Source organism: Hippocampus bargibanti, linkage group LG04 (genome assembly GCF_051943395.1).
Source record: "Hippocampus bargibanti isolate YZ-2025 linkage group LG04, ASM5194339v1, whole genome shotgun sequence".
Taxonomy (NCBI): Eukaryota; Metazoa; Chordata; class Actinopteri; order Syngnathiformes; family Syngnathidae; genus Hippocampus; species Hippocampus bargibanti.
In genome coordinates, this window is record NC_142737.1 from 8,146,051 (window position 1) to 8,169,708 (window position 23,658).

At 40.9% G+C, this 23,658-nt stretch overlaps 1 protein-coding gene across 1 annotated transcript in view; it reads left to right on the forward strand.

The window, feature by feature from the left end:
* Positions 1 to 20,886, forward strand: part of zswim6 (zinc finger, SWIM-type containing 6) — an 87,039-nt gene extending 66,153 nt beyond the window's left edge. The window contains exons 10-14 of the mRNA XM_088993821.1: positions 497 to 632; positions 10,506 to 10,663; positions 11,917 to 12,080; positions 12,230 to 12,311; positions 13,782 to 20,886. Of these exons, the coding sequence (XP_088849947.1) occupies positions 497 to 632; positions 10,506 to 10,663; positions 11,917 to 12,080; positions 12,230 to 12,311; positions 13,782 to 14,647 (1,406 nt within the window). The 3' untranslated portion in view covers positions 14,648 to 20,886. The remainder of the gene's footprint in view (positions 1 to 496; positions 633 to 10,505; positions 10,664 to 11,916; positions 12,081 to 12,229; positions 12,312 to 13,781) is intronic.
* The last annotated feature ends 2,772 nt before the right edge of the window (positions 20,887 to 23,658 follow it).

A 23,658-nucleotide genomic window follows, 5' to 3' on the forward strand; every position in this document is an offset into this window, starting at 1 on the left:
TCGCGGCGCCATCTTGAAGTCAAAATCAAAACAAAATGACAAATAAAGTGACACAACACAGACAGTCTTCAATCTTTAGCACTTTCTACACCCTCTTTTTTGTTGCATGAAGCAGCCCTAGATGAAAGGAGAGGATCAAAGTGTCATTTTCACCAGTGGATCAGGCACGTCATGGTGGATTTTATGCAGGGCTGCTACAAGCTAAATTTTGAAAGCAAACATGAAGCTGTAGCTTCCATTGACGAAAATAGATTGTCTCACATCTCCTGTCCCACTTAAATCCGCTGCAATTCCAAGCCGCGACAGTTCCACAAACGTATTGGCGCTTTGCACTGACACTGAAACTCACATTTAAATATTCCCACACACACACAACATCCCTCATCATCAAAAATATATACGACTATGAAAGGCGACAATCCAGAATATTTTGAAAACAAATGCATCTGCATACAGTATCTAAATAAGCATTCTACTTTCCATTGCTTCCATTCAGCTGGTCCGTATTCCGGCCTCGGGGAGATCGTCCATCGAGAGAGCGTCCCCATGCACACCTTTGCCCGTTATCTCTTCACCTCCCTCCTACCTCATGACGCTGAACTGGCGTACAAAATTGCACTGAGAGCCATGCGGTAGGTGATGCAACACACACACTTTGTTGTTTTTTTTTTGCATGCACGTCGCCTGTGTCGTTTCTTAAAAGACAACCAACGCCTTCCGACAAGTTGTGTCCATAATTTGTAAAATCACTTCTACTGAGCGTATTTTACAAAGATTCCACGGCATATAGCTATATTTGACGTTTTAAGACTCATGCAGAATATTCATCGTCTTGTTTTCGAGTCGATGACGATTCCTGACGTGATGTAACATCAGTAACAACCCTGACCGAGAAAACGACACACGATGCATTTTGGGTACTTTGTTTGGTCTGGAAACTTCGTGTCGATCCGTGTTGATGGCGAAATTAGAAGGAAAACACACAAATAACGCGATGGTGAATCGTTGTGTGTTGCACCAAGACTACTATTTGATACTAGTTGACACAAATTCCCAGCAGACAAATCAGCCCATTTTCAATGGGCTGGCAGACGAACTTTTCACCTTACACACACTTTCTTGGAACCAATTAGGTTTGTAAACTGAGATATCACTGTATGTCGAAAAATGTTCGGACAGAGATGCTTAAGTTAGATTTTGTATTGCGCGCCTTTTTCAGAGTAGTGCTTCTTTCCGCCGCTAATACTGACACAATTTCGCTGTGAAAGCTCTCTCTCTCTTTAATAATGTAGTATTCTCTCCAGTTGTACATGTACATATCTTTATAGAACATATATTTTATTTTTTTTCAGTACAAACCAATACACGTTACTTACACAACCCTTAAACATACATTCCATACAAAATATAGCACTGAAGCAACTTATGAACAAATTCACCTTATGAACGACCGTTCGGAACGTTTCTCGTTTGTCGGTTGGGGAGCGTGTGTACTTTAGTTTCATCTATTGCATGATTGATTCTTTCTGATGCTCGCGATCAGAAAATGTGATGCTATAACTTTGTGAAGAGGTAATATTGCACTTGCAGCCGTTCAGGGAGATCAACATTTGGTTTGTTGAATGAACAAATGAGCTTGATTACTCTGACGGCAAACGTAATATTATTCTAGGTACAATGTCTAGACGAGTAGTGTTTAGAGGATTATTTCAAAGTACTTCCACCCTTAAAATGTTGAAAATAAGCCAAACAAAGCTTTGCGGCAGAGCACCTCTTTCCAAAGTTTTGTTTAATCAATCTTGAAGCTACCGTGTTTACCATTTGAACTGAATAATTCATTCGAAATAGTGATAGAACAGTCATGCGCTGTTTGACATCTTGTCTTCACCAGACCGCAGTGTGTGTGTGTATGTGTGCGTTTTCGTGTGTACGCGTGTGTGCGTGTGTTTGGACAATGTGTGATAATCAGACTGCTGCCGCTATGTTTTGATGTTGTGACTCGCGGGACCTGGATCAGTGAATATTAATTACATTAATGAGAGTGTAATTAGTGCGGCTGTAATTAGGACGAGGGGGGGCACGCAAACACACACACACACACACACACACACACACACGGGTTTGTATCCAAATCGGACAGCAGAAATTGAGTATTATGGGGGAAAAATGGCTTTCTTGAATGAATTGGGATTTTCTCACTTTTTACTGGGACAACGAACGCACCACGATTGAATGAATTCAAAGTTAGTCAAGCGCTGTTCTCACCACCGAGCCCCCCCCCCCCCCCCCCCCAAAAAAAAAAAAAAAAAAAAAAAAAAACAAACAAAAAAAACTTTTCCTGGAGTCAGCCTCCCCCACTTGTTACGCCTCCGTACGCCCCGCTGTGGTGCGAAACAGGCCGATTTAGTATAATACGGGCCACTTATGGGTGCTCCTGGGAGCCCGACGGTGTCTACTCAGCACATAATGAATGTGTGTAATGTAGCGTAGTGTAATACGAGAGCATATAGCTCACCGCTCCCACGGGGACGGTGGACAGTTAAATATAGGGGAGGAGGTAAAGGAGCCAGGGTTATTTTAATGGCCCCATTATAACGTTATCATTGATACATACAAAGAGGGAAAAAGTGAGGGAGAACGAGAGAAAAAGAAAAAGAGATTTTCACATTCCATGCTATTTGCGTTTCACGGGGCTGGTTCACTGTTGCCTTCGAATCACGTGAGTAATGGGAAGTCAGTTTTGTAGGAATTTAGACCTTTCCACATAAAAAAAAAACATTTAATAACAATACATTTCATTTTTAAGCGCGTTTCAAAACTCAAGGTCACTTTACAGTCACGGGATAAGTGTTTCTGCGAGTGAGCAGCGGCAGCCGCATGCGCCAGCGTTCACTCAACCCGGAAGTAACTCAAAGAAATAGAAAGCTAGCTAGCTGGCCAATCGTTAGCCAACAAATACCTAGCTAGATAGCCTGTCAGCTAGATAGCCAGCCAGCTAGTGAATAGCTAGCCAGATAGATTGCTAGCTAGCCAGCCAGATAGCTAATAGTTAGCAAATAGCTAGTGAGTGATGATAAAAACATTTGTTGTAAAAATTACAATATAAATAAATATTACTGTTTCACATCCCAAGTATGGTTGGTGCATGCTTGTCATTTCCCCCGTTTTTTTTGTCAGTTTTTTTTTTCATGTTCAAATAATATATATATATATATATATATATATATATATATATACACACACAGTAAAGTCTCGTTATATCGATATCGGATATATCGATAGTCCTGGTTATATCGATACTATTTCTATGCACGCACGGAGAAAATTACATGCAAACAGGGTCGGATATATCGATAGTCCCGGTTATATCGATATTTTTTCGGACTCCCTTTAATATCGATATAACGACACTTTACTGTGTATATATATATAATATTTTTTTTTCCGCTCACGGTTGGATTATTGATAAAACATAACGTGTGCATGCTCGGTAAGCGGTCTGCATTTCCGCTTGTGTTCAAATAATACACGGCGTACTACAACGTTTATATGGGAATTGTAATCATTTATAAGTGTAGCTATCAGCCAAGGTTGACAGGTATGTTGGTGCACCACATGAAAAAATAACAACAGAAAAGTGAATTGTTATCGAGCCAGTATTGAATAACATAAGATACCTTTTTAAAAGCTTTTAGTCAGGGATTCCCAACCAGAGAAAATATATACAGTGGCCATCAATGACCATCACAAAGGTAAATAAAATGACTTTATTATAAAGTACAGTTTATTTCTTTATTTATAATACCATAGCACATTTATGATACAAAAAAAAGTTAAATTTTGTGTAGTTTTAAGGCTTAGAAAATTAGAAAGAAAATTATGTTTTATGGGCACCTAGGAACGGGTTATTCTCATATTAATGGTTTCCAATGGGAAATTAATTTTTAGGATACACACCTTTCGCCTTACACACTCTATCTGAGAACCAATTAAGTTCGTAAGCCAAGGTATCACTGTACCAACATTTGACGTCTGTAATACCCTTAATCATTTTCGCCACACAATTCGCCTCCTTCTAAAATAAAACCCACATGTACTTATTATTTTTTCTATGGAAATATATTAAAGTGAATATTCCATTTGTGCTGCTGCCGTTATGTTGTGCTTTTTCATCATTATCATTTTTAAAGCTACTCTCATCTTAAACTGTACAAGTAGCCCCCCGCAACCACAGCGCGGGCAGACCAAAAAGCAAGGCGGAGCTCGCTGGTTGATTCGTGAATGTGCCGCAGACTTGAAATTGAAAAATTTTGTAGCGGGTGAAGATGAAAAAGGAGCTGAATCTTGTTGGCTCTTGCACATTTTTTCCTTATCTCCACCTCAACGAAGCCCAGTCGTTGAATCCGAAGCGGCTGGTATTATCATCCGAGATTTCCATAGGCGATACGAGACTTGCCATGCTAATGAAGCGAGATCCTCGCTATAATCCACAACCTTTGATCCACCGCATAATCTCTGCCGACGCAGCACTGTTTATGCTCACGTTGCGACAATGTGAAAGCAATGACATTGGCTTTAAATTGGGCCTGACGCCCCATGATGCTTTCCTCTTTTAAAAGTAAAATGTTCAAAACCGCTCTGCGATCCAGCATCTGCATCCAGATGTATGGACGTATGGACGTGGCTCTTGTCAAGCGGATATGCGGTTTAGCTGATGGATGTGCACTCGAGGAGTGACGAGGGCTTCAAGGTTGTTTACAGTCGAGATGAGGGAAGGACCGTGACACAGTGTTTATCTCCATGTTTGTTCTTTTTGAAAGTTACCGTATTTTCCCGTGTATAAGGTGCATCCAAAAACCTTGATTTGCTTCAAAAGATGACCCTACGCAGGTGCGCCTTATGTGATGTCACAACAGGTCTCGCAATAACTGTCCCCCTGTAGAAGAAGTAGTCCGTAACCTCAGCCCCTACTATAGCACCTTATACTGTGGTGTGCCTTATATTTTGAAAAAAAAAAAAAAAAATATATATATATATATATATATATATATATATATACATATATATATATATAATATAAATATATATCTAATATATATATATATTATAGTTGGAAAACTTTTCAATCATTGAAGGTGCACTTTATAGTCGGGGTGCGCCCAATATATAGTAAAGGCTTGAAAATACACCATTTACTGGGGGTGCGCCTTATAATGTGGTGTGTCTTATATTTGGAAAACTTTAATATATTTATATATTATATTTGGATTTTTTTTTTCATTTATAGAAGGTGCGCCTTATAGTCCGGTGCGCCTTATATATGGAAAAAGTTTGAAAATGCACCATTCATTGGGTTGCGCCTTATACTCCAGTGTGCCTTATATTTGGAAAACTTTTCTATATTATATTTGGAAAACCTTTTTCATTTATAGAAGGTGTGCCTTATATATGGAAATGGTTGCAAGATGCACCATTCATTGGTAGTGCACCTTATGCTACGATGCGCATTATACACCGGAAAATTCAGTAGCGTGTTTTATTTTATTGTATTTAATTTTATTGTATTTTATGTAGTTTATTTTATGTATTTTTTTTTATTTGTTCATTAATGTGTTTATCTGGTTAGTTAATTAATTAGTTAGTTGGTTAGTTAATTGGTTATTTAGTTAGCTATCTAATGATTTCTTATTTAACATTTTTTTCTTTTCTTTTTTCTGTACTGTACACATGCAATTTTTTTAAGGTCGCTTCTATTTGCGATCACCTGTCTGTTTAAATTTGTTTGATGAAACGTGCAAAGAAATCATGAAGGAGACAAACCGTTTTTCACACCACCATAGGTGTGAATGTGAGTGCGAATACTTGTTTTATTTCAGCCCAGCGATTGGCCGCTAGCTCGAGGTAGGGTGTGAACCTGCCTTCTGCCTATGGTCCGCCGGGACGGGCTCGGCTCACAATTGACTCTGATGCGAACAAGCGCATGAGAAAATGGATAGACGTTTCCGAGAGATGTTTTCTATGCCGCCATTTTGCATCCCGCATACCGGTGGATGTACTTGTGCTTGAGTGAACGCCTGCACAACATTCCTTGGCTAAGATACGCAACAACAAAAGGCCAGTATGGATTTCTACCCCCAACACGTTGAGGAGGTTAATTTTCAACGGTCCCAGTCACCCTCTTGAGCACTCATCCAGTAGAGGCCCTTCTGGCTCTTTCTGGTGCAAATCAAACAAAACATGGAATGTTGATGAGGCCCTCAGTTTTTTTTTTAACCCGGGGCCCTTTTTTCTTTGCTTTGCCGCACCCCAGGAATCTTCTAGAAAGGCCCCAAGTGTGGCGGAGGCTTTAAAGGAGAACCGACACCATTTTTTTGTTTCCTAACTGACATCTGAAAAATGTATTATAGCATCTAAAATACCCAAAACACGCAGACTGATATTTTTAGTCAAATGCAAAAAAAACAATAAAAATGAGTTAAAGTGTCTCAAAATGACCTCAGAGATGCCGAGTTTAATAAGGTCCCGCCCCCTTGTTCGTGACGTCACGCCAAGTCTTGCCTTGCGCTAGAATCAAAACAATGGCTTCTGATTCGGAGAAGATGCTTTCTTGTTACTCATCCAGTTATGAATATGATTCAAATAGTTAAGAGGAAAGCATAAATGTTTGCAATTGATTAAAGAAGTCCTTCTGTATCAATTTGAGCCGTCTGGACTCCAATGTAGCGTCCCAGAAAATGCACAAGATGGCGCACAAGCTCCGTTAGAAATGGGCTGATTTGTCTGCTATATAGCTATATGCGGTGGAATCTTTATGAAATGTGCTCAGTAGAAGTCATTTGAAGTGATTTTACAAATTATGGACACAACTTGTCCAGAGGCGTCGGTTGACCTTTAAGCGACTGTTTATGGGAGACGTGAGATGGGGTCTTGTTTGACCATTGAGAACAAATAATAATAATAATAAATAAATAAAATGTTTCTAGCTCGTGTAAATGTTCACACTGTTGCGTCACTCGTCAATGTACTCTCAAACAAGACAAGTTTATTTATATAGCACATTTCATTATATGCACAAGCAACTTCTTCACATGAGCAGAGATGCAACACCTGAAAGTATTTCCAAACACAACAGTTAACACGCAGAAGAAGTTCAGAGATTAAAAAAAAATGCAGCATAATTCTAAAATCTATTTTACAGCTTATTGGGAGTCAGTATAAACCTTGAGAAATGGAGTCAGACTGAACGCAGTGGTGGACTGTCAAGGCCTGCAAAGCCTTCTCTACTGGCCTAAAAATATCTGAATCAATGACTGATGTTAATTATATTTTGTTCATAAATTCTTATTGAATGACTCCAAATTGTCTTTCAGCTTCCTTTCATTACTGTTCCTCTGTTGCGCTGCTTCCAGACGTGTGTTTTCATATTTAACCATTTAAACAATCACATTCCAGCCACTTTTTGTTACCAGGGTCAGAACTCTACTTGTAAACTATGATTGGCAAGTCACTAGCCAATCATAGTTCGCGAAAACTGCTCTGATCACAAGCCGCTAGTGACAAGCGCATACTGGCCAGAGCTAGCACACGAACAGCATAGGGAAATACATATATTGTGTTGATTTAATAGCAGTTTTTTCAACTCACAATGGCTGTAGGGGGAGAAGAAATGGATTTGGTTGGAGATTTACTGTTCAAGCCGTTTTCAAGATGGACTTTTCAAGAAAAAAATGGACATTATTAAAATAGGTCGGTCTTAATGGTCCAGTTATTTCCTGGCTAATGGTACCCTCTAGTGGACTTGTAGTAAATCACACCACACTTTTTTTCAGTCTGGATTGATTCAGACGCAGCACTCCTGAAGGCCCAGCAATAAAATCAACGGGCCGCCACTGTGCAGGCGTATTATTATGGCAAAGTGACTGCTAATAGAGGCGATGTGGTGTTCACTCCCTCCTTTTATTAGAACCAATAGTAACTGCTTCTTAGACTTCCTGGAATGTTATTTCCCTCCCAGTATTCTATACTAGCAACAGGGTTGTTATCGCCTTCCAACTTGAATGCAGAACTGAGTTGTGGTGGGTGTGGTTTGCAACGTGCCTTCATACCGGACATCGTCACACGCGCTGGAATTGAAAGTTGGCATTTAGCATTGCCTTGCTTCTTACCAAGCTGCTTTGATGTGTTCCAAAAGGGCAGGTTTGTGTGTGTGTGCGTGTGTGTATGTGTGTGTGTGTGGCGGTATTTGTTTGATGTGTGTCCAGCCCCTGTGCGGCTGGAAGGTGAATCGCTTAATTTCCCCACGGACTCAATTAGCTTTGTGATTGGTGGAGAGGAGGCCAGGTTGCTGCCTTGTGAAGCGGACGAGAGAGACCTTTTGAAAAGTGAGCCGTGGTGCAAGCGTGAAGCGGAATAGGAGATGAGGCGCCACGGAATACCCGTGTTGCTGTGACGATGATGAGGATGTCTGGTTGGGTGATGCTCCTCGGTCCGCTAGCAGGTGTTGCTCGGCTCTGAGCTAATTGGGAGGAATTAAATTGGAGAAAGGTGTCATGGACGCTCGTTCGCTCGCTCAAGTTGACGGGGAATTGCAGGCGCAGGCTAACTGTGATCAAATCACGCTTTTATTTTCGAGTCCCTTTACGGGTTTCCTCGTGGCCAGCTTGCATGTAGTAGTAGTAGTGGTAGTATATGCTTCATATTTAATACAGAGTACTCCAAATGTAATATAAACGTGTCTTGTACTTTGTAAAAGCTGCACTATTATGTCTATTTTGTTCCTGCTAACTCTGTTTCCCTGTGACTTTCTGATCCTTTTTGAGTCTGTCGCTGTTCCTGCTAGCTAAAATTGTCCTTCTGAGTTCCTGTTCCGACTGACTCTGTATCCCTGTGACGTTCTGATCCTTTTTGAGTCTGTCGCTATTCCTGCTACCTCAAACTGTGTCCTTTTGAGTTCCTGTTTCTGATCACTCTGTTTCCCTGTGATGTTCTGATCCTTTTGAGTCTGTCACTGTTCCTGCTAGCTCAAACTGTGTCCTTCTGAGTTCCTGTTCCTGATGACTCTGTTTCCCTGACTTTCTGATCCTGTTTGAGTCTGTCGCTGTTCCTGCTTCCTCAAACTGTCCTTTTGAGTTCCTGTTTCTGATCACTCTGTTTCCCTGTGATGTTCTGATCCTTTTGAGTCTGTCACTGTTCCTGCTAGCTCAAACTGTGTCCTTCTGAGTTCCTGTTCCTGATGACTCTGTTTCCCTGACTTTCTGATCCTGTTTGAGTCTGTCGCTGTTCCTGCTTCCTCAAACTGTCCTTTTGAGTTCCTGTTTCTGATCACTCTGTTTCCATGTGATGTTCTGATCCTTTTGATTCTGTCACTGTTCCTGCTAGCTCAAACTGTGTCCTTCTGGGTTTCTGTTCTGGCTGACTCTGTTTCGCTGTGACTTTCTGATCCTTTTGAGTATGTTGCTTTTCCTGCTAACTCAAACTGTGTCCTTCTGCGTTCCTGTTTCTGATGACTGTTTCCCTGTGACTTTCTGATCCTTTTGCGTCTGTCGCTCTTCCTGCTAACTCAAGCGGTGTCCTTCTGGGTTTCTGTTCTGGCTGACTCTGTTTCTCTTTGACTTTCTGATCCTTTTGAGTCTGTCGCTGTTCCTGCTAGCTCAAACTGTGTCCTTCTGAATTCCTGTTCCTGCTGACTCTGCTTCCCAGTGACTTTCTGATCCTTTTGACTCTGTCACTGTTCATGCTAGCTCAAACTGTGTCCTTTCCGAGTACCTGTTCCTGATGACTCTCCCTCAGTCCTGAATTCCTGTTCCTGTCTCCTCTTTCTTCTCTCGCACATCGAAACACATGACACGGAACCGGAAGTGATCCATGACAAAATACAGTATTCTAAATACAGTATTGAAGATGATTTTAAGAAAAACATAAGTATGAAAGTTTACATAGAAATATTAAACACATTTAAAAAACAACAAGCCCAAATAAATTCTATTTTTGTTGTCATGACAACCATTGACTATTTGAGCCAGTTACTGACAGTTAATAATAATAATAATAATAATAATAATAATAATAATCGTACTACTACTACTAATAATAATAATACATTTTATTTCTAAGCACTTTTCAAAACTCTCAAGGAAACTTTACAGTCATGGGATAAGAACATTTTTTTTTCTGCGGGTGAGCAGCGGCGGCCATTATTTCATCACAACATTCAGCTTTTTTGGGAATGGATTTTGGGTGTCTTGAATTCTTGTTCCTGTTTCTCTCAGCTCCCCTTCCAAAGGCAGTTCATCTACTGCAACTTGATGAACTGAAGTCCATTTTCTTCCTCTATTTTTTGTGAATTTACTGTGCGAGCGTTTTTGAAAAGATACATTCAGTGGATCCCTCAACACACAACCACTAATGCTAGTAACAAAAGAGCATAGACACCAAATGAAAATACACTTGATACTTTGTGATGATCTCATTATGTGCTTCCCCCCCATCTGCCTCTCCCCACTCAGGTTGCCCGTGTTGGAGTCAACGGCATCATCCGGCGACCTGTCCCGGCCTCACCACATCGTGTCGGTGGTGCCCAACCGCTATCCGCGTTGGTTCACCCTCAGCCACATCGAGTCTCAGCAGTGTGAACTGGCCTCCACCATGCTCACCGCGGCCAAAGGTGCGCATTACAGTACGCGCCTAAACATTTACATGGGACAAAAGTAAGAGGGAGAAAATCGATTGCTGGACTAGCTTTAGCTCAGCGGTGAAATAATTGAGGAAGAAAGTATTCTGTGAAGAAAAGTGCTTAGCAAATGGAGAGTTATTTCTGTAATTTCGGATTTAACGTATTTCCCGGTGTATAAGGTGCACCCAAAAGCCTTGATTTTCTTCAAAAGATGACTCTGTGCCTTATACGCAGGTGCACCGCATATGTGAAGTCATATTGAGCCACAACAGGTCTCACAAGTAATGTCAGCAGCCACAGCCTCTAGTGTAATACCTTATAATGTGCTGTGCCTTATATTTGGAAAACCTTTGTATATATTCATATATTATATTTGGAATACTCTTTTCATTCCTTGAAGGTGCGCGCTAGTTTTTTATCTATGTGAGTTACTTGCGGGTTGAGTGAACGCTGGCTCATGTGGCTGCCGCTGCTCACCCACAGAAAAACTGATCCTGTGACTGTAAAGTGACCTTGAGAGTTTTGAAATGCGCTTCGAAATCAAATGTATTATTATTATTATATTATAGCTGGAAAAAGTTTGAAAATACACCAATTCATTTGGGGTGTGCCTTATACTCCGTTGCGCATTATACACCGGAAAATAAGGTATATAATTTTTTTTTATTAATCAGTGATACTGGATTTTTTGAATGATTTGGTGACTGGTCTGATCCAGAGCATGTCAGAAAATGGGCAACATTTTCTTGCTGTTTTCCAAAGTAAAACGTGTTTCTGTCTTATTTTGAAAATCATTTTTTTATTGAAGATGGTACAAGAGCCTGAAAATACAGGCATATGATCATTTTTGGTTTAAAATATCAAGTTCATTCTGATTAGTGATTTATTGGTGATAAAATCATTGATTAACTCATTCACTGCTCGACGATGTGCAAAAATGTGTCCACTCCAGTGCCAGGGTTTTGGTCATTTTCACTCAAATTGCAGGAACCACCGAATATTCAGTTTTAGGACTACATAAACATTCAATGCAGTATAAGAAACATTAGACTCTTGTTTCATCCGAAAAAAAAATGTTAATTCCTAAGTTATATGGGTCTGGAGTTATCTGAGCTTGAAAAGGGGACGGCTGTACAAAAGGCAAATGCTGCTCTGTCGTGGAAGGGAAAAACATTGCTAGACATCTGACCAAAGCTTATCTATAAGGTATTTAGTTGTTTATTTGGGTTCTTTTGTTGTCTCAGGCGACAGTCGCAGGCTGGAGACGGTGCTGGAGTCCATCCAGAAAAACATCCACTCGTCGTCTCACATCTTCAAACTGGCGCAGGATGCGTTCAAGATCGCCACTCTGATGGACAGCCTGCCTGACATCACGTTGCTAAAAGTTGCCCTGGAGCTTGGACTGCAGGTAACTGTGGCCGAGCAACACTATTCGATTCTGTTTGCTTCATTACAACACCAAAGAACCAAATCTAATTTTCAGTCTGAAGTTGCTATTTCGGTCGCGTTACCTTATTTGGCGACTGTTTACGCATTCTTGTTTTTTGTTCTGATCAGGTGATGAGAATAACACTGTCCACGTTGAACTGGAGGCGGCGGGAAATGGTGCGCTGGTTAGTCACGTGTGCCACTGAAGTTGGTAAGTGACCATAAATATGTAAATATGTCCTTCTGATGCATACAGTCAAACCTCGGTTTTCAACTATAATCCGTTCCAAAATGCTGTTTGCAAACCAATTTGGTCAAAAACCGAAACATTTCCCATGATAATCAATGTAATCAATCAGAATCAGAATCTAAAGCCTTTAATAGTCCCGCAATGGGGAAATTTGCAATCCACAGCAGCAATCAATGTATGCTTTTTGTTTTTAGCGTGATTAAAAAAAATAATAATAACAAACACGCCTGCTCAGAATGGAATTATTCACAATAATGTGTGGGTCACTTTGAGACGCGCCACAAAGAAGTCACGTATAAGGAAGTGGAGGGGAGTCGAGTGGTGCATTCAGGTGCGCTCAGTTTGGTCGAGAACCGATTTTCGGTTGTAAACCGAGGCATAAAAAAATACATTTTTGGTTGAAAACCGAATTGATCAAGACTCGAGACGTTCGAAAACCAAGGTTTGACTGTACCTCTTCAATATATAATAATAATAATAATAATAATAATAATACATTTAAAATTATATAAAGAACAAGAGATATTCCAACATAGAATAATTTGGTTATATTTCATTTGTTGCGCTCGCATATTTGAAATATAAAACAAAATGCTGATTCAATTTTTGTTTCTGCCTGTCACAACATGTCATCAGTATCAAGAAAATTCAAGAAAAAAATGCATTTTAAATTGTGAATAATTTCGCTATCTATTACCTCATTCACTGCTAGATGATGTGCAAAAATGTGTCCATTCCAGTGCCAGGGTTTTTGTCATTTTCACTCAAATTCCAGAACCTACAGAATATTGAGTTTTAGGACTACATAAGCATTGCATGCAGTGTAAGAAACCTTAGATTCTCTTCTTTCATCAGCAAACTAAGTTAATTCCAAAGTTATATAGTGCTGGAGTTATATAAGCTTGAAATGAGGGTGGATGTCCAAAATACAATGCAACACATACATATTAGTTTATATAGTGCTTTAATCACAGCTGTAGCTGTAACAAAGCACTAACATGGGAAAAAAAATCATACGTTATATGGATCTGGAGTTATATGAGCTTGAAATGGGGGCGGCTGTACAAAATGCAATGGAAACATGCATATTGGTATATATAACAGTTGAAGCTGTAACACAGCGCTAACACGGAAAAAAGGAAATGCTACCCCCGAGTAGAAGGGAAAAAAAAACATTGTCAGAGGTCTGGCCAGTGCTTTATCGGCATCCAAGCAAGAAAGAAAAAAACTAATTCGGGAATGGCTCTCTACGTCATAATTTCAATTCCCAAATAAATACGGGAATGGCAGTGAGTGAGTTAGGTGCAATTGGGTAATTTCTTGGAGCACTGGTTGGGAGCCACTTTAATAAAAGGCAAAAAAATGCTTGTTTTTGTGCCCAAAGTTGACCTCTTTGTGTGTGCGTGTGCATGTGTGGTGTGCCCGCGTCAGGCGTGTACGCACTGGACAGCATCATGCAGAGCTGGTTCACCCTGTTCACCCCCACCGAGGCCACCAGCATCGTGGCCACCACGGTCATGTCCAACAGCACCATCGTGCGCCTGCACCTGGACTGCCACCAACAGGAGAACCTGGCGTCGTCGGCGCGCACCCTGGCCCTGCAGTGCGCCATGAAGGACCCCCAGAACTGCGCCCTGTCGGCTCTGACGCTTTGCGAAAAGGACCACATTGCCTTCGAGACGGCCTACCAGATCGTCCTGGAGGCCGCCAACACGGGGATGAGCTACACGCAGCTGTTCACCATCGCGCGCTACATGGAGCACCGCGGCTACCCCATGCGGGCCTACAAGCTGGCCACGCTGGCCATGGCGCACCTCAACCTCAGCTACAACCAGGACACGCATCCGGCCATCAACGACGTGCTGTGGGCCTGCGCGCTCAGCCACTCGCTTGGCAAGAACGAGCTGGCCGCCGTCATCCCCCTGGTGGTGAAGAGCGTCAAGTGCGCCACCGTGCTGTCGGACATCTTGCGCCGCTGCACGCTGACCACGCCGGGCATGGTGTCGGCGCTGCACAGCCGGCGGAACTCGGGTAAGCTCATGTCGCTGGATAAGGCGCCGCTCAGGCAGCTGTTGGACGCCACCATCGGGGCCTACATTAACACCACGCACTCGCGCCTCACGCACATCAGCCCGCGCCATTACAGCGAGTTCATCGAGTTTCTGGGGAAAGCGCGCGAGACCTTCATGATGGCGCACGACGGACACATCCAGTTCACGCAGTTCATAGACAACCTGAAACAGATCTACAAGGGCAAAAAGAAACTCATGATGCTGGTGAGGGAGCGCTTCGGCTAAGCTACGCTCGCTACTTTTCTACCAACTTGAGTCTGCCTTTTTTTTTGAGGGGGGGGGGGAACTTCCGGGGAAGAAAAAAAAAACCAGAGAGGACGTCGAAATGAAGCGTTGAAGCGGAAAAAGGAAAAAAAAACTCCACAGAGCCACACGCGGTATTATCGTTCTTGCTGTTGTTCTCGTTACAAACATTATTGCTATTATTATTATTATTGATAATAATATTATTACTACTACGTGTACAGAAGTGTTTTTTTTTTTTTTTCACGAGAGGAAATTCGTCACCTTGTGAATGTTTTTGTGTCTGCGTGCGTATGAAAGGAGAACGTTTTTATCTTGAAGCTTTTTATCTCTCTCTGTTGCGATCTGCAAGTGCATCGAAGTACATGAGAATAATAACCACAAAAAAATATAATGTAGTTCAGGAGTTGAGTTCAAAAAGTCTAGAATCAGATTAATTAATGAACTTTTTCATGATATAGTTTTTACATGAGTCCAAAAGATCAATATGGATTTGGCCGAGCAAGGTCCTGTAGTATCAGTTGCCCCCATACCTCTTTTTTTTAACTCATTCACTGCCAGATGTGCAAAAAAGTGTCCACTCCGGTGCCAGGGTTTTAGTCATTTTCACACAAATTCCAGGACCCACAGAATATTGAGTCTTAGGTCTACATAAATATCCAATGCAGCGTAAGAAACCTTGGACCCTCTTCTTTGATCAGAAAAAAAAAAAACGAGTTAATTCCTAAGTTATATAGGTCTGGGGTTATCTGAGCTTGAAATGGGGGTGACTGTACAAATGTCAATAAAATACATACATATTGCTGCCCCCTTGTGGAAGGGAAAAATATTGCCAGAGGTCTGACCAGCGCTTCATCGGCACCTCCCGCAAGAAAAAACAAACCCGAACAAATTCGGGAATAGTGCACCGTGTTAATTCCTAAGTTATATGGGTCTGGACTTATTTGAGCGTGAAATGGGGGCGGGTGTACAAAATACAATACAATACATTGATTTGTATAGAGCTTTAACAACAGCTGAAGCTGTAACAAAGCGCTAACGTGGACAGAAGGCAAATTCTGACCACTTGTGGGCAGGAAAAAACATTGCCAGAGGTCTAAAAAGTGCTTTATCGGAACCCCCACGCAAGAAAAAAAACAGAACAAATTTGGCAATGGCGCTCCTCGTTATATTTTCAATTGCTGAATAAATTTGGGAATGGCATTGAATGAGTTAAATGAGTTTTTTTTTGTAAAAAAAAATACAATTAAATGTAACAGCAGAAATATTGACCGTTTTAAATACACATTCAATATGGCTAATTTACCTCACTGGTTATTGATTAGCTAATTACTTACAAATAATAGGCATTTAAATCATTAACCATTTCACATACTAAAATTAATCACTTGAAAGATGATATTTTAACAAACTTCCTCATCGTATTTTTCTGTTTTGGCCCCAATCCTCGGAATCCTCGGAAGACATACTAAGGCTTTAAAAATCACACAGAGAGCACCTCCCCTTTGTCCCTCTCCGGCTTCCCTCCAAAAAGGGGCACCAGGCAGCACTGCACAATAGAAAAAAAAACACAAAAAAGCCGCCATCTGCATTTTTGCAGCAATTGTGCAGTCATTAGTTTTCTCTCAGCGCCAATACGCATGACCATGCGCTTAGTTTAGCACACACCTGTGTAATGTTCACATTTGACTATAATCCAACCCAGATTTGATTTTAACACTTGCATAATCTTGATAGGAGAGCGCTATCGAAGCTTTGTTTGAATGGATCACGTCGAATGCATTTATTTTACTCAGCTGTTTTGGGTCATCTTGGGAGTCATTTGAATTTTTCAGATCCAATACAATACATATTGATTTATATAGTGCTTCATGATGAAAATTGGAAAACAATTTTGGAAATACAGTAAGACCTCAGTTTTATGAACCCCTTGGCTTATGAACTTTTAGGTTTATGAACGTTAAATTCATGAAAATTTTACCTTGGCATACGAACCTTTTTCATACATGGAGCTGCCTCAAAGAGTGATGTGTCGTTCGCGAACGAGCCCGTTCTTCGAACAACAAAATGGCAGCCGACTGTTTTTGTCCTCTAATCCCCGCCCCCAGTCTTCGGTTAAAGCCACGTGATTGGTCATGAACGCAGCAGTGAGGGGAGGTGGGGTTTACAAATATAGAGAGAGTGAAGCCGTTCTCCAAAAAGAAAATGGCTCCCGACTTTTTTTTGTCCTCTGTTCCCCGCCCCAGTCTTCGGTTAAAGCCACATGATTGGTCAAGAACGCAGCAGTGAGGGGAGGTGGTTTAAAAATTAAAGAGACAGGCAGACGACAGTGAGAGAGTTTCAACTTTGATAATTCAAAGGCAGAGGGTAGACTGCAAGGTTAAAATATCCCATCAATCAGGCTCCAAAAACAACCCGCACAAGCCATCTGTACACTAGATGCAAAAAGCTATCAACCCAGCTAAACAGAACACAATTGATCAGGAACTAGACCCAATTATCTATCACAGAGAAAGCACCTACAGAGGATCAAGTGTTTAATTCTGATGAAACCGGCCACTCCATTCCATCAAGCCATCAACGACCATCACAAAGGTAAATTAAACAAGTTTAATATCCAGTACAATTTATTTCTTTAATTATAATACCACAGCACATTTATTATACATAAAATAATGGATATTTTGGGTAGTTTTAAGGCTTAGAAAATAGAAAATTATGTTTTATGGGGACCTGGGAACGGATTATTCTTATTTTAATGGTTTCCTATGGGAAATTATTTTTTGGGATACACACTTTTCACCTTACACATTCTGTGTGGGAACCAACCAATTGCGTTCGTGAGCCAAGGTATCCCCATATGTGCTTTTCATTGGAGGCGATAACCTTGAACAATGTTATATGGAAATCGTCCCATTAACCGAATGAGTGTGAAACGCATCAAGGAATACTGTAATCCGATTGGATGTTGAGGGCATCTATATTGCCATTTTCTGTCACAAAAAAAAGAAAACAACAATTCACCTGTTCAGAACAATATGCTCGGTTCCTCTCATTAGTCTGTATTTTGTCTTTTTTGGACAAAACATGTTACCCGCGGGCTCTGTTGTGGACTTTGCATGCTTTCCCCATGCCTTGGGGTGGGTTTCACCGGGTACTCTGGTTTCCTCTTGCATTCCAAAAACATGCTTGGCAGGTTAATGAAACACTCTAAATTGTCCCTCCGTGTGAGTGTGAGCACGAATGGTCGTTAGTCGATGTGTGCCCTGCGATTGGATGGCCAACAGTTCAGGGTGTCCTCTGCCTACTGCTCAAAAACAGCTGGGACAGGCTCCAGCACGCCCCGTGAACCTTTTGAGGACAAAATGCCTGGAAAAATGCATGAAAAAAAACAAACAATGAATACAAAATGCCCTCTCTTGAATGTGAGCAGCATACGTGTTGTCAATATGCTGTAAGTATGCCTGGCGCAAAGAATCTTGACTTTGATTGTCTTGTAGAAAACATTTCGTTGATAAGATGGAAACATGACTCAGAACCGTACAATAATCATCTACCTGTTCCAAAAGAATCAGCACATTTGTTTAATGCAGTGGCGGCCCGTGGATTTCATTGCTAGACCTTCAGTAGTGCTATGTCTGAATCAATCAAGACTGGGAAAAAAAAGGGTTGAGTGATTTACTACAAGACCACTAGAGGGTACCGTTAGCCAGGAAATACAGTAACTGACCTATCTTTCTTAATGATGTCCATTTTTTCTTGAAAACTGCGTCTTGATAATGGCTTTAACAGTAAATATCCAACCAAATCAATTTCTTCTCCTCCTTCAGCCATTGTTAGCTATCTATTGGCTATCTATTAGCGAGCTAGCTTTATATCTATTTAAGTTACTTCTGGGTTGAGTGAACGCTGGCGCGTGTGGTTGCCGCTGCTCACCCACAAAAAAATATATGAAAAGTGACCTTGAGTGTTTCGAAAGGCGCTTTTAAATGAAATGTATTATTATTGTAGATTGACAAAACTGCTTTTAAATCAACACAATATATTTGCTTACGCAGCTAGCTACCTATATATACAGTGTGCTAGCTCTGGCCAATATGCTCTTGTCACTAGCAGGTTGTAATCAGTGGTTTTCGCTAGTAAGTAGCCAATCATAGTTTGTGAAAATCTGATTGGTTAGAGCAACAGTTTGATGAATACATTTGATGCAACAAGGCCTGCAGAACTGATTTTGAAGGCTTCCAGGTAGATTTCTGACCCTGGTAACAAATGATGGCTGAAATATGATTGGTTGAAATATGATTGGTTACATTCTTAAATGCGAAAACACACGTCTGGAAGCAGCGCAACTAACTAATGATGGGAAGCCGAAAGACAATTTTGAATTATTTAATAAGAATTCTTGGACAAAATATAATTAACATCAGTCCATGATTCGGACAAAATGTAATTAACATCAGTCCATGATTCAGATATTTGTAGGCCAGCAGAGAAGGCCTTGCAGGCCATGACGGTCCGCCACTGTTTTATTGATACAACCACTTAGCTGTCAAATGATAAGCATGTATCTCCACTGCTTTTTTTTAAACAATTCTTGATAAGCCAACGTCAATTTATGCAAGTTTTATAAAATCATGAACACAAATAAGAAATCAAACCACTGTTCACCTTTTCAATCTGTTCCACATGAAAAAAAAAAAAAACATTTTTAAGAACTGTTCATGAAATGTAAGCATAAGGATGTTCCTATTGCACTTGTCTCAATGTCTTATTGTTCTGCCCAATGAGGAGAGCTGCGCCGAAGGGGGAGCGACTCCCTCATTGCTGCAGTGTGGAACCTTCTCCCAAGCGGTAACGTGCTGTCACGCCGGAGATTTGTGGCACATAATATAACAGACAGTGTTCGTCAATCACTCTTATTCCTGCCCTCCAATTGGCTACAAGCAGACGCGTCACTCACTTCTCCATCTCATTTCCGCCATTTTCCTTCTTTTTCTTTTTTTTTTTGACAACCTACCCCATTTCTTTAATAGGCCAGTGTCATTCATTTCCCTTTGTGTGTGTATATGCCATAGCAATGAGACTTTGTACTGTTGAGAGACAAAAAAAAGTGTGCAAGCTCCATGAATTGTCCACCGGAACGTTCTCAGGGATTTCTTCTTTTCCTCCACATGAAAAAAAAAAAGATGGCGGAACAAAAACCAACGACTGACTACAGGAAAATGGGGGGAAAAAAAACAACAACATGAGCGAGCATTTATTGTACTCTGTATATATGCCATAGTATATGTCTGAATATGGAGGAGCTGAAAGTATATGTTAACTAATTTATACAGAGTATTCTATGTAATGTGAAATACTTGAAGCCGCTGTAGTTTGCTCTCTCTTTCTCTCCTGTCTCCTTTATATTTGATTTATTTTTATTTTGATGATGTGATGGAAACATATCAGGAGGACAAGACTTCATTCCTGCTGACTAAAGCATACAGACCAGGAAGGGAGGTCAAAAGTACTCACTGGGGGCCAGTAACACATTTTTTGTTGCTTTAATCCACTTTAAATTCATTTCTCATGCAGTAAAATCGACACTGTGTCTCATATCACGCACACCCGTCAACCAACGTCTGTCCTTTTATTCTCCGTCATTTTTTGTGTCCTTCGTTTTTAAGTGTGTCTTGACAAAAAGGAAAAAAACGCAGCCTTTCTTCTTGCCTTGTCTTAACGCTTTAACGTAACCAAACAGGAATTCTGTCTAACAACCAAACGCGTTCAAAGGGGTGAGAGGCGAGCCACCTTGGTCCAGCTTTAGTGTCCTTAATTAGTAAGAAAAATAAAAATAACAAAAAAAAAGGAAGAAAAAACGTGGATGGCTGTATTATTAACTTTTCGTCCTGCTTTTGACGATAAAGCAGCTCCTCACGTGTGTTTGGTGGTTGAGTTAAAAAAAAAAAGTTTTAAAAAACGTTGTTGTCCGATGTCTCGCAACAATTTCCTCTTGACTCTTCCTAGCTGTTTTTTTCTTTTATGTAGAAAGCTCTCCCCCTTTTTTATTTATTACGACGACCCATGTATACATGCTTATGAAATTCAAATTTGATATGCCGATATCAATTTATTTATGTAACTAAATCACTGTTTTATAATCTTGTTAATGAGTCAATAATTGATTTTTTTTCTTTTTCTTTGTTTTTGTTTGTTTAAATAAAAGTTAATTTTTGAAATGTTGACGTCTTCTGCTGAACTTGTCTTCGTCTTGGTTTCGTTTGACGGCGGGTAGTACTTCCGTGTTTTGCTACAATTCAAGTCACTCGGAAATTTTGCAGTGGCTTGCCAATGGTTCATAGTTGTGGTTTATTCCCATTTTAAAATAATTGTAATTATGATGATAAAATTATGACTAATGATGGTGAATGATTTTCCAGGTTAAAATGTCAAAAAAATCGAACTGAGCAAATATTGCTATTGTTGTGTCTGAAAAATGACGAGTAATTGGAAATCATCAGAAAGCCTTTAATAGTCCCAAAATGGGGACATTTGCAATCTACAGCAGCTAATTTGAAAGGAGGTGTGTGTGGGGGGGGCAAAAAGTAAAAAAAAAAACATAACTCCTATGTACAAAAGAAAAATGTCAGGAAAAAAAATAAAATTTACAACTGTACACAAATGTTTCATAAGAAGGATGAGCTGAACGGTCTTGATTCAACTGCCGTAACAGGTGTGTGTAATCACTCAAGCGACCATTGTTATGCGACACTGCTGTAACGTTGTGCAGCACTATGGTCCAGTATATGCTACAACCGGCTAGTTTGTTTATCACGTCGTGTGATTTCGGGACGTGAGCAGACGGAAACACCGAGGAATCAAATTGGGGTGACGGTGTACTACGGAGCCATTTCTGCTCCTGCCGCAACGCTGTCGTGTGGAAATGTTATCCCTTGCTGGTAGTACCCCCCTTTTGCTTTGTCATGTCAGCCGAGCTGTAGAATGACTACATTTCTGCATTTTGTCAGGTGTTTGTGTGTCTGTCTGTGTGTGTGTCTGTCTGTCTGTGTGTGTGTGTAACGGGGTCTTGAGGGAGCGGCTGGGAACAGGTGGTATAGCGGCGGCGGCTCCAGCAGACTTGCAGGAGCTCCTCCTGACAGCAGCGAGATCCCCCGACTCACAGCCCCCGCTCATTAAACATTGACACAAAAACACCACAACTGTCTGTGTGTGAACAGTAATGAGGCCCCAGTGTGTGTGTGTGTGTGTGTGTGTGTGTGTGTGTGTGTGTGTGTGTGTGTGTGTGTGTGTGTGTGTGTGTGTGTGTGTGTGTGTGTGTGTGTGTGTGTGTGTGTGTGTGTTGTGTGTCTGTGTGCATGTACGTGTGTGTAAAATAGCCCACCTGCATATCAAGGAATTCATCGTTTTATTGACGAAAGAACCTGCAGTCATAAAGCCAACCAGGTTATTTTGAGGGATATATCAATATTGGAGAGACTACTGGAGTCAAAATGTTTGCTTGGCCATCTTGAGGTGTCCAATTGCATACATGTTAAGTTTCAGAAATCATAAATCGGGAGATTTTTGCACTTGCGACTCTTTGGTGCGTGTTAAAATACAGGTAATGTGAGCGTTACAAAAGAGTAAAAAGTAAAACAAAAATGCTGTCATTGTTTAGTTATACATTCAATTTGTATAACAGCACTTTGTTTTTTTTACATTTTCTTTTGTTTTACCTTAAAAATTATTGTGAGTATTGCGGTCAAAATCAGGAGTCTCCCCACCATATCGTGAGACTTGACATGTATGCAATTGTGTGACAAAATGGCCCCAAGTGTGTGTGTGTGTGTGTGTGTGTGTGTGTGTGTGTGTGTGTGTGTGTGTGTGTGTGTGTGTGTGTGTGTGTGTGTGTGTGTGTGTGTGTGTGTGTGTGTGTGTGTGTGTGTGTGTGTGTGTGTGTGTTTTATGCGCGTACCCGTGTACAGTGATGTTGACCATAGAGCTGGGGTCGGGAACCTTTTTGACTAAGAGAGCCATAGAAGTAAAATATTTAGAAACGTTTTTTCAGTAAGTGACTCAGTAAAAGTCACAACGCGCACGCACGAATATTGGTAAAAATCCAGCCAAACGATCGGAATGAAAGTCAACTTGCCCGGTCCATACGCGAAGTTACTGCTAGCTAGCCTGCACACGGCTCATTAGCTTCCACACTTGATATGCAACATACTTCTCACAGAAGTATATTGATGCTAACGTTAACATGAGGCTTGTTAAAATGTCACTGGCATTCGACTGTTTCATCGATGGTATTGTTTCATTGCAAATTAGAATCAGAACCTTTTCTCTCCACAAAGGCGAATCCTCCGGTGCATTCAAGCTGAAGTGTACTTTGTTTTTTACTCGTCGGACTCATTTAAAGGGGCCTTTTTCAACTGATGGCGAGTATCATCCAATCAAAATTGTGCTTTCCGCCAACTGCAGCCCCAACAGAAAAAAGCGAGAATATGTATTTAGATTTATTGGCGAGCCATATGCAATCATCAAAAGAGCCATATATGGCTCACGAGCCATAGGACCCCTACCATAGAGATATCATTCTGTATGCTGTGTGATCTGCACTCAATATTTTTACCCTTTATCCACCTGGAAATCAGAAATAACCACTTTCAGAAACAGAAGCTATTCTGCTATACGTACTGTATTAGGCCATGTTCAAGTGTCCAAATGTTACGTGATGGATTTTTAGTGTGTGCGTGCATGCTCATCTAAGTTGTCCGTGAAGTTTTCCATCTGATTTTCCATCTCAGGAATTCATTAGCTGAAGCATGGCAGCAACTCCCTGTGAATATGGGCCTCACTCAGGTGTCCTCTCGTTACAGGATAAAGCAGTCAAAAAGTAAGTGTGTGTGTGTGTGTGTGTGTGTGTGTGTGTGTGTGTGTGTGTGTGTGTGTGTGTGTGTGTGTGTGTGTGTGTGTGTGTGTGTGTGTGTGTGTGTGTGTGTGTGTGTGTG